The 12,500-nt window shown below is 36.8% G+C and overlaps 1 protein-coding gene across 6 annotated transcripts in view; it reads right to left on the bottom strand.

Annotated features, from left to right (window-relative positions):
• Window positions 1–1,174: 1,174 nt before the first annotated feature.
• LOC106871863 (dual specificity tyrosine-phosphorylation-regulated kinase 4) overlaps window positions 1,175–12,500 on the bottom strand; it is a 153,929-nt gene continuing 142,603 nt past the window's right edge. For 5 of the 6 annotated variants that reach the window (XM_089358793.1, XM_089358792.1, XM_089358794.1 and 2 more), the window contains 5 exons: window positions 8,258–8,491; window positions 6,563–6,692; window positions 5,815–5,915; window positions 4,331–4,408; window positions 1,175–1,327 (listed from right to left, as the gene is read on the bottom strand). In XM_089358793.1, the coding sequence (XP_089214919.1) occupies window positions 1,221–1,327; window positions 4,331–4,408; window positions 5,815–5,915; window positions 6,563–6,692; window positions 8,258–8,491 (650 nt within the window). In that variant the 3' untranslated portion in view covers window positions 1,175–1,220. The remainder of the gene's footprint in view (window positions 1,328–4,330; window positions 4,409–5,814; window positions 5,916–6,562; window positions 6,693–8,257; window positions 8,492–12,500) is intronic. The other variant, XM_089358791.1, reaches the window with a different exon arrangement.

The following is a 12,500-nucleotide window of genomic DNA, read 5'->3' as shown; positions in this document are numbered from 1 at the left end:
CATTTTCCACAGGGGCGTCAAAATGCTCAGGTGTGGGTCTGGACGCGCAGTAAAACCATTTTGAGCAGTAAAACCATTTTGAGCAGAAAAACCTTCAAAATAAAATCCCTACTTTTATTGGAAAAGTATAAGAGAGAAATATCTTTAGAGGGACATAGGTTAGAGCCTATGTCCTTCTAAAGACAGTTCCTTACTACAACAGGGCTCTTCCAAATAGCTGCTTCAGAGAAGAGACCTATACATCTGAAAACCATTAGATCCATGAATAAACCCAAGGAAACCATATTGTTCGCATCCTCTTTCTCCTTAAACCTCAAAGCTAATACAGGCAGAAAATTCCTGGTACTTTCAAATAATCTTTACCCGGTCTGATATAGTAAGATTTTCAATAACTGCACCCATTATGAACTTCATAGTAATATTCACATTCATACTACATGAATCCCTAATGTATTCATGTAGACTATTCCTTCAAGGCCCTGCCCCAGCAAGGCCGCAGTCTAATGACTGAAACAAACAAAAGATGAAAGATAAAAGGTAGAGCACTGGATTCTATGTTATCAAACGGTCGGAAATACTTTATATATATATATATATATATACATATATATATATATATATATATATATATATATATATATATATATATATATATATATATATATATATATATATATATATATATATATATATATATATATATACTAGCAGTATAACCCGACGTTGTCCGGGTGTGACTTATTACGCCATCTACGATAAGTCTTGCGGGGAAGGAATTGAACTAGCAACTTTCATTTCTTACGCAAAAAGTGTTGGCTTTCGTATTTATGAGGTCACAATCCTAGAGACATCCATTTTAACGGTCTTGCATTATCTTCATTCCATAAACTGTAGTTGTTGTTGCAGCTACTGGTATCGCTGCGAATAATACTGTTACTGCCGGTTGTGCTGCCGGTTTTGCTGTTGTTGCTGCTGCTATTGTTGCCCTTGTTACAGTTACCGACGGATACATTGTTGTTGCTGCTGTAACTGCCGTTGTTGCCGTCACTGCCTAACTGAATTCTATACATAAAAGACCGCAACCAAGTACTCCACTAATCTTACATTTTCAATACAAATTTCTATTCATCACACATGCATAAGTTTGAATGAACATTAACGCTTTACACAAACAAATATTTTGTTTTTTTTTATTACAATAATTTTTTTTGCCGTTTTAGTCATGATTTTTTACTTATAGGAGGTAGAAAACTTTGAGCAGGTTCAATATCCGTTCTTGTCTCAGTCTCATTGGAATGGGTTTCTGTGAGTTTAATGAGACTTTTACCTGAAAAAAAGTAAAAGAAAATACAAGAACATGAGTCTCTGTATAGTGTATGTATATATATATATATATATATATATATATATATATATATATATATATATATATATATATATATATATATGTACATACACTATATATATATATATATATATATATATGTACATACACTATATATATATATATATATATATATATATATATATATATATATATATATATATATATATATATATATATATATATATATATATATATATTTGTTCAGAGGTGGGTGGCTTAGTGGATAGGGAGTTGCAATCATGACCGTTTCGATCAATGGACCGGACAATGCGTTGCGTTCTTGAGCAAAGCACTTCATTTCAGCCCACTCAGATGGCAAAAATGAGTAACACTGCAGCGAACCAACGTCTTGTCCAGGGATGGAGGGGGTGCAATATATACGCCACAGAATCCGAGAAACCAGCCTCATGAACCTATGTCTTGGGGAAAATCTTTGGCCCTTTTTGACGCGCGCGCGCGCGCACACACACACACACACACATCTATAATTAATGCTAAAGCACTATATATATATATATATATATATATATATATATATATATATATATATATATATATATATATATATATCCACTGAATCTCAGATCTCGATTTATAACATGTCGTTAAACTCCAATATGATATTCTTTCAATGGTATACCCGTAATAGGAATGAATCAGCTTAAAGATAAATTGGTTAAAACGAATTTTCAGAGCGAACAATTTAGTAGAATTAAAAATAAAACAAAAACTGAAGTCTCAAAATTTCAGTCCTTTGTACTGCATGTGTTTACACAGTTAAAATACAAACATCAACACTCACATAATCATTATAAAAGTATTATAAAATTAATTTGATAGATATATGTAAAAAAAACCCGGGTCAAGCGATTTCTTTAAGATCCTTCCCCTCTCTGTCAAGCAAAGTTTGCTTTGTTTTTTCCCGTTAAGGCATGCTCCAGGTTGTTCCAGAAGATTTCATTTAATTCTATATGACGTAATCTCTTCTTTTAAATACCCTATGTAGTTGGCCAACGACGTAACGTTGCACCTGTCTGGGATCCTAAAAGAAGACCTGCGTTTGTTTAGACGTTGCTTAAAGGGGCCTTGTCTTGCTCCAACATGTCTCCATGTCTGTGTCTTTACGCTATTGGTGATGCAGCTGTTGTTGCTGCCGACGCTATCACTACCGTTGCTGCCGCTATTGCTGAACACATTGCTGGTGCAGCCACTGTTGTTTTTGCTGTTGCTATCGCTGCCGTTGCTGCTGTTAATGCCCGACGCGAAGCTGGTGCTGTAGTTGTTGTTGCAGTTGCTGCTATCGCTGTCAGTACTACTGTTACTGCCGGTCGTGCTGCCAGTTTTGCTGTTGTTGTTGCTGCTGCTGCTATTGTTGCCGTTGTTTCTGTTACCGACGGATACATTGTTGCTGCTGTCACTGCCGTTGTTGCCGTTACTGTCGGACACTGCCTCAACCACGTAGACCGTGGCCGCTGAGTTGCATCGACCTCCCACAGCGCACTCACTGTTAACCCTGCTTCTGTACTGGATTTAAGGCTGTTCATTAAAATCATTTTAACAGTGGGCGCACAGCCGAGGGAGACCTTTAAGTTGTGTCTATTAAATAATCGTCCGGACGATGCGTTGGAAAAAAAAAACGTAAAATGCTTGTCCACTAATCTGAGGAATATCATTCCCACGCAAGTCTTGACGTTGAGAAAAGGATGGAGCAAACCAAATGACTTTACTGTGAGGCCTTCTTTTGTGAATGTTAGGTCCCAGTATAAAGGAGCTGCGGTCCTTAAATCCGCATATACATATAAATACGTTTACATGCATGTGCATACATACCATTTATAGATGGATATATATATATATATATATATATATATATATATATATATATATATATATATATATATATATATATATATATATATATATATATATCCATCTATGCCTGATTTATACATAGTTTGTGTGTATATGTGTGTCTACACACACGCATGCATGCGCACATATACATATAGGCGTCGATGATCAGAGCAAATCACACGATTATAAGACTGCTCTGTTTAACCCACAGTTGGCCACGACTTGTATGTTTATATGTGTTGTTAGCAGTATGCTGAGTTGTCCACTGCAATGGAGTGAAAACTGATGAATGGAAACAGAGCTTCTAAGACAAGTACGGAAATAGAGGTAGAAGCCACAGCTCAGGAGTTGATGCTGTAGGAAAGAAGCAGTGCATCTGTCTATGGAATTATTCTCAGAACGAAGACTGAGTCTGAATGCTTGCTATAGAGCAAAATCGCCTAAAGGAATACAAATAATAAGATGTGTTAAAGCGGGAGACGAAGTAAGCTTACCTGTCTATTCTTGGAACTCGCTAGGCTACTACGTTCAGAAATTCGCAATGTTATACTATTTAATTTGACCTTATTCTGTATGTGCATTGCTCTCACGCCCAAAGCAGGAAGGTGCAACATATGTTTAGCAGAGAAACCCCACATACTGCAACACTACCAACAGTTCACCATGTCTCATATATGATCTGTTAGCTATCACCTTTTCTATTCCTACCTTTAATTCACACCAAACTAGGATTACTAGTCCATTCTGGGTATCTGCACAAAACCAGAAGCACATAGAGCCGTTGATGAATATGTATGTACAATGACAGCCTCTACACGTAAAAATATACACTATAAGAGTTTGTCCAGGGACTTTTAAAAGTATATTTTATTGACACATGTCATTTTAGCAGTGTTGTGTTTCTATTTTACCACCTGTCCTTTTAAATAGCCCAATGTGTTAATCGAAAATTAATCATCTGCATTCATAAAATGTAAAATCGAACGTTATTTTACGCTAACGTTGTTTTACACTAACAAAGTCATATATAATTAAGGATAACTCGAAAGTAAAGGAGGCCTTGGAGTGAACAAGGCTGATTTCGCTTACCCTTTTGCATAACGAAACCAGTAGTTATTCCTTTTGATGGTATATTTCTTCTTCTTTCTTTCTCGTGTTTGATTTTTGCTGAAATTGAAATTGTTGCGTGCGCTTTACGGAAGAAGGAGCTAAAATATTCTAACCTTTTAACAATTACTTTCGGTACTTAATTCTTTGACATAAATTTACTATAAATTAATCCACAAAAAAAATATATAATCCACTTAAAAAGTATCTAAAGTTTTCCGAAGACAGTGAACTTAGACACAAGAATATAAAAACGCGACAGAGACACAGGGTCAAGAGGAATAGGGAGATAAAGAGACAGGTCATCTGAGACACAATTCGACTGAGATTCAGTGTCAGAGAGACATCGTGGGATACAGACACAAAGTAACTGAATGACTGGGGGACAGAGACACCAGGAGGAACTGACATGCGGTTACAGAGCTACATGGTGACAGCGACACATTGCAATACAGGCAAAGACTGACAGACTCAAGATGTCAGAGACGCAAGGTGGTACAGACATAGAGAAACAGGGACACAGTGTGATACAGGTATTGGACAATTGAAAAAGAGCGTGACAAAGACACAAGATGGTGCAGACACATGGTGATAGATACACAGGACTATAGAGACACAAGTTGATGCAACTATACGGAGACAAAGACACAATGTGATACAAAAATAGGTTGAGAGAGACACGGTGTGATAGATATGCTGTGTGACAAAGACACGGAGTGCACGGGTACACAGGTGACGGAGGAATTGACTGATAGAGACAGAGTGAGATAAAGATAGTGTAACAGGGACACATGACAACAGAGTCATGGGGAGACAAAGATACAGGGTGACAGAGTCACACGTCGACTGAAATGCAGTGTACCGGAAATGCAAAGTGATATAAACACAGGGAGGTGAAGAAACATAGTCAGAGACACAAGGTGATATAGGCACAGGCGCGGGGTGGGGAAAGTACGACGTAATACAGACAGAGATAATATGAATGTGGAGCGATTAAGACACGGTTCGATAGAGAAACGGAGCGAAAGAGATACTGAGGGATAGAGACAAAAGGTACAGTGAGACATAATGATGAAAAAGACACAAGGGTGACAGTGATATTACGTGACAGGATGACAGAAATGCAGGTTGAGACACATGATACCACAGATACAGAGCAAAAAAGAAAACGCTGAAAAATACATGATGACAGAGAGTGATAGAAAAGAATAGGAGAAGGATACACAAGGCGATAAAAACACTTGAAGACAGAAACACTTAATGAGAGAAACGAAACATGAAAGCAATGATACTAGTCGCAGACTAGTACCATTGCTTTGATGACAGACACAGGGCCACTGCATATGATGACAGACACAGGGCCACAGTTGTACAAGGAGATTATTATGACACATGATGACAAGTCACAAGGCGACAGAAACACATGGTAAGAGACATATATGAAGACGCATGACATCAAAACTTACTATTCGTTTTATTATTTCGTACTTTGTTTACATTTACTGAATCTCGAATCCATTCGTGCCGCATTGCTTCATCCGGTGTCATTCTCTCTTCAGGATCCCAACTATAAAGTTCAATGACACAAGATATTTTCTATTAGTACGAACACAAGATGTAATCTTAGATGTCTAAAATTATTCTTTGTGCTAATAAAATAATCCTGTAGGGTCAAAACATTTAAATATTTTTTTCTATAGTGTAAATTTGGAGAACATGACAGTGCATGGGAAGAAAGGTTTCCTAGAAGACCACATCCATTATCTCTCAGTGATACAAACTGAGACAAAAATAAATGAAGTGTCCTATACATATATGTAATTTTTATCACTCAGCTTTTGCACAGTTCAGACTCAGTAACGCAATCGGTGGTAGGTAATGCAGATGTCGTTCGTGTCTTGACATTGCTTGATGGTTTTCTGTCTCTCAAATTAGTACTTAATGTCTAATATCCTTTATATTAAAATACAAATGGTTAGTCTGTAGCACGCACGCATGCACGAACACGTATCTGAAATATGTATAATGAAAAATCATGTACATTTATTTCTTTGGAAACTTTTCAATTATGAAATTACGATTGATGATTAAACTTTCTACTGCTTCAGATATTATGATTTGTTGTTGTTGTTGTTGTGTGTGTGTGTGTGTGTGTGTGTGTGTGTGTGTGTGTGTGTGTGTGTGAAAAGGAAACAAATAAAAATATGCTCATACTGTAAACAGCTTCTGATGAAGTTAAGAAAATTGTAATCTCCTGTTTTAATAACTTGTTGCAATTCTTTGCCGCCCACGCGCCGTTTCTTGCCTTTACTGTTTGTCGTAGATCTTGGATTTCCTTTTGAGTCTGAAGATAAAATGAATACTTTTTCAATTATCGAAACGAGGAAGAAGAAACTGACACGTTTCGGACAGGAATCCATCATCTGGTGAAACACCCCCTTTCTCTTATCAAGCTACAAATCTCTTACTCACTTCAGTGTATGAAAATATACTAATACGTTTAAATATATTGAATCTCAGATAACCTCTGATAGGTTACCATCGACAGTAGCTTAGGTTATGTCTAAGCTCGCACCTCTGTCAGTTAATGTTGAGCATGCATCTACACATGTATGCGCAGTTGCCCCTTCTTGTATGTTTTCTCTCCCCATTCCACCGAAGTTTATCACGGGGAAAGGCCGCTAACTTGGGTTGATACAGCTTAGCGCCAGTGTTGTCAGAACGAAAATACTCGAATCAGACACTGCATTCTGCTCTACTTTCCAGTTATTACGCCAACCAACCTACCGCGCTAAACTAGTACTTTTCAAATCAACCCAGAAAGGGATTAAAGACAAAGTGGACATCCATATAATTGGAACTTGAAGTACAAAGAGTACAAAGAGTACAAAGAATACAGTGTTGCATTCTAACCAACGTTCTAATGACCACTCTGCCAATTCGCTGTCTTTGCTTAGGCTAATTTACTAACATTGTAAGCATAAAATGTACTTAAACCAACGAAGTAGCTTCTACGTTCATGTATGGCTGCTTAACCAGCTAGAAATAATAGCTAAATCTTTTTCGAGCAATCCTTTATTGTCTTAGTAAAAGGGGAAAACACGTTGGACAATGTAATCCTAGGCACACTGTGAACGAAAAATTGCTCGATGTTCATGGCTAGAACGATTCTGATTATAGGTCTTCTCAAATAACACTGATCTGATGCCAAGCAACTAAAACAACAACAACACAAAAATACTTTAAATTACTGTAGAGTTAAAATTAGATTAATAATCTTGATTGTTCAGTAAAATCGTATGAATGACAGCAAATCTAAAAATTTCGAATAAGAAGTTACTCCATAAGAATTCATTGAAAAAGCATCTACGTTGTCTCTCGATCTACTAGAAATATTTTATCAATTTTTTTCTGTAAACTGCGACCTACTGTATTGAAAAGGAAGGAACATTTTGGCTAAGGTAGTCCTAGATATGATATTTAATGCCAGAAAGCGGTGGTCTCCGTTTTTCGGGTGATCTCAAACCACTTCCACTCCGATGCGTTTCACTCACTCATTTCGTCTTTTGTAGTCGGTATTTAGTCCCCCCACCCCCCACCCCACCCAGCGCTTCGCTAACTACTATGTTCTTTATTTCCTTCTTGGAACGTCACTTCTCGACTTACAGTTATTCATGTGAGACATCAACCGCATCGATTTCATTGGCCACAGGGGACCTGCGAAAACTAGGGACAAAGCTCCTCATCCTGACCAAACCATTTAAAAATGAATTATACAATCAATATAAATTTACGTAAATGTTGAAGATGTGCCATTTATCAAAATATTCAAAATTAAAAATAAAAAAAGAAATGATAAATCAATGAAACAGATTCAATAGTTTCCGTCGTCTTTATCAAGGAACTCACCAAAAAATAATCTTTTCCTCGTTGCTTTATTTAGAAAGTTTTCTTCCGGTAAACTGAATACCTCCATTATACAGGCCAGCTGTTCAACCTCATTCTCACCAGGGAACAGAGGATAACCGGTGTAGAGCTCAGCAAGAATACAACCAAAACTCCAGATATCAATTTGGCTCGTGTATGGAATACCTAAAATTACCTCTGGGGATCGGTAGAAACGACTTTGTATATAAGTGTAAACTGCAACGAAAAGGAAATAAACATTAATATGATATATATTTATTTACATAAGGAGAAAATTGACAGTGACTTCGAAGTTATGCTGTGAGCCGGTTTGCTTTGTCAAATTGTAAATTTTTACAGTGTTAGGTTGCCCTTTACATGTTTGGGTTCAATCTGTGAGTCGGGTAATATTGGCCTCAACGAAGTTGATTGTTGACAAAATAACAGCAGCAAAAATTTTTTTAGCGGAAATAAGCATTCAGTGTAGAGTATAAGAATGTTATATGAAATAGTGATGTGAATTTTCTGTCAAATGATTTTAACACATCTCGCACTACTATATTTTATTATCAAATGAAGTTCACACATACATAACCTCGGAAAATCTATATGAACCTACATTATATTTTTAATGGGTAACAAAGTTAACATATTTAACGCCTGGATCATTTTTTAAAAAAAAGAGAAAGATATTAGAAATGAATATACAGTTGAAGGACAAAATCAAATATACCAATGACAAATATTATGATCATATTTGCTACAACCGCAAGAGGTAACCCCGGATATCATTCGATTTTAATCTGACATTATCACTGAGAAATAGCCTTCAATACATGATTCATAATGTGCAATTTACATATACATCAAAACATAATAATAATAATAATAATAATAATAATAATAATAATAATAATAATAATAATAATAATAATAATAATAACGTACTGGGGTCGATCTAATCGACTTACTCCTACCCCAAAATTTCGGGCCTTGTGCCAAGAGTAGAAAAGATTATTATTATTATTATTATTATTATTATTATTATTATTATTATTATTATCATTATTGCTTTTGCACAGCTTCTAACGCTGGAGATGTACTACGGTGTCAGCTGTTCACTACCAGCGAACTAAGGTAACATCTCTTATTTTTTGAGCACCTTCCGGAGTATTCGAGCGGTTCCAAGCAGTGATCTTTTCTGCAAGTGCTCCACCCTTATTGCGGTCCCTATTTGTTCTATGTACTTCGCAAGATATTTACTCACTGTTCCCAGGGCTCCGACAATTATTGATACTACTACCACCTTTTTCATCGTCCACAACTGCTTAACCTCCCAAGCTAGCCTGTCATATCTATCGACTTTTCTTTCTTCCTTATCGCATACCTTGTTGTCAGCTGGGCATGCTATATCTATGATCCAGCATAGTTTGCCTTCTTTCTCAATTAAGACTATGTCTGACTTCCTATTCTCTATTTCATGGTGGCACTGAATCATAAAATTCCACAGGAACTTTGCATTATCATTTTCGATGATGCCTTCGGGTTTGTGGTCGTACCAATTTTTTTCTCTGTCAAGTCCATACTTGTTGCAAAGTGTCCAATGGACAAGCCTTGCTATATTGTCGTGGCGTCTTTTATATTCCTTCTGGACTAGTGGCGTACATTGGCTGGTAATATGCCATACGGTTCACCTTTTGTCCAAAAATTCTGCACTTGTCACTTTCTGATGTGTTGTCTATTCTCTATTTTATGTAGTTTGTTCTTAGTGCTTGCTCTTAAGCAGCACAAATTAGAGCCTCCGTTTCCGGTTTTAAATCACTTTTAGTCATCCATAGCCATCATTTTTCTCTGTCTTATCTTCAACATCCCTATGAAATTGTCCATGCATTCTTTTCTTTGCCCACCTATTTTCAGTTTCATTCGTTTTCAATTGCTTGTACAGTGCTTTATCTTTGCAATCTTTCAACCTAAACAAGCTTGACCTTCTTACTTCCAATAATAGCGTTTCTGTGGAATTTTTTACATACCATGCTATGTTGTTTTCTTCTGCTCTAATGCTGTGTTCGCATCCAATAAGTCCTCTTCCCCCTCTTTTTCTTGGTACATACAGTCTATCTGTGTCACTTTTTGAGTAGAGTGTCCCATATCTAGTTAGCAACTTCCTTGTCTTTCTGTCTAAGCTGTTTAGTTTGTCTACTGTCCATGCGATTACTCCTGCTCCATATCTAAGGAGTGAAACCGCCCAGGTGTTGATAGCTTCAATCTTATTCCGTCCATTTTATTTCGACTTAAGGATCAGTCTCAGTCTGTGCAAGTACTCCACCTAAAACATTTTCTGTCATTTCTTTCTCCATTAGTTTATCCATTTCCAAAATCCCCAAGTACTTATAGCCCGTCTCTTCTATCTGCTTCATAACCTCCCACGACGGTATCGTTAGCTCGTCCATACATTTGATTTTGCCTCTTTTCAAGACTAACACACCACACTTTCTCAGTCCGAACGCCATCCTGATATCAGCACTGAAAGTATACACCGTATCAACGAGGGAACTGACTTGGACTTCATCTTTACCATAAAGTTTGAGGTCACCCATGAATAACAAATGGTTGACTTTTTGTTGGCGGCTTTTGAATACATATCCAACTTTTGCTTTCCTCAGAATCAGTGTTAGTGGTATCAAGCACAGTACAAAGATCAGTGGGGACAGGCAGTCCCCTTGGAAGATGCCCCTCCTGATTTCTACTGTCCCTAAACTTCTTCCGTATGCTGTCAGATCCGTCCTCCAATTCGCCATACTTCTTCTAAGCAATCGCTCAACATTCGATGCAATACCAAATAGGCTTATACATTCCATAATCCAAGAATGTGGGATCATATCGTACGCTTTACGATAGTCGATCCATGACATAGCTAAATTACTTTCCCTCCTCTTGCTGTCTCTAAGTACAGTTTTGTCTATCAGGAGTTGATCCTTAGTACCTCTGCACTTACGCTTGCAACCCCGCAAGGCAAAATCGAATATATGAGGTAGTATATTAGGTTTCCGTGCAAGGGAAAATATCTAACGTTTCTGTATTAGCAAAAATATCAGAAGTCCATAAGATTAGTACCGGCCAAATACAGAAGTTGAAAGCATCGACTAACCCGCTCCCCTAAAATTGCTGGTGTTGTGCCTAAATTAGAAACAACAATCATTATCATCATCATCATCATCATCATCATCACAATACACAAATATGTTCTTACCTACCTTTTGCATCATGCTAAGGAAACTCAAAGAGAGCAGAGAGAAAAACGAAAAGAGAAAAAAAAATGGCAGTTATGGTAGTGATGGTGGCGGAGTAGACGAGAGTGGTGTGAAAATGGTGAATGGAAAGAGAGAAATAAAGAAAGAAAGAAAAAAAGAAAGAAAAAAGAGAAATACTGTAAAATTTAGACATATATATATATATATATATATATATATATATATATATATATATATATATCGAGAGAGAGAGAAACTGACAGAGACAGAGAGAGAAAGTAAAAGTTAACAAAATAGACTGATTCTGAGTGAAGAAGAAAGAAAAATAGTGGAATCAATGAAGAAAAAAAAAAAGAGAAAGCAGGAAATAAAAGTAAGAGATGATAATGACAAATGGTGGTGGTAGTGGTGGTGGTGGTGGTGAAATGTCAAAAAGCTGAAGTGTACATAAAAAGAGATAAGATTAGAGCCGTAATGGAAGAGAATGTAAGAGAGATAAAGACAGACATAAAGAAACAAAGATATAGATAGATAGATAGATAGATAGATAGATAGATAGATAGATAGATAGATAGATAGATAGATAGATAGATAGGCAGGCAGGTAGGCAGGCAGACAGACAGACAGACAGACAGACAGACAGACAGACAGACAGACAGACAGACAGACAGATAGATAGATAGATAGATAGATAGATAGATAGATAGATAGATAGATAGATAGATAGATAGATGATTCTAAGAAGTGGGAGACTGAGTAAAAGTGTGTTTAAAATAAACATGCAAGCGTAAAAGCGGAAAGTATAAAGTTGGAAGAATGAAAGAGATATGGAAAGGAAGAATGAAGAATATAATAAATACATAGCAAAGTTTGCGACGTCACTGAGTCATTGGTTATCTCATTCTCTCATTATCTCTCACTCGCTCTTCCTCTCCCTTCCTCCATCCATCCCTCCATCCCTCCCTCCCCCTCTCTCCCTCCCTCCCCCTCTCTCC

Source organism: Octopus bimaculoides, chromosome 10 (assembly GCF_046866305.1).
Source record: "Octopus bimaculoides isolate indiv1 chromosome 10, ASM4686630v1, whole genome shotgun sequence".
In the NCBI taxonomy this organism is placed as follows: domain Eukaryota; kingdom Metazoa; phylum Mollusca; class Cephalopoda; order Octopoda; family Octopodidae; genus Octopus; species Octopus bimaculoides.
This window is presented reverse-complemented; position numbering and strand designations above follow the sequence as displayed.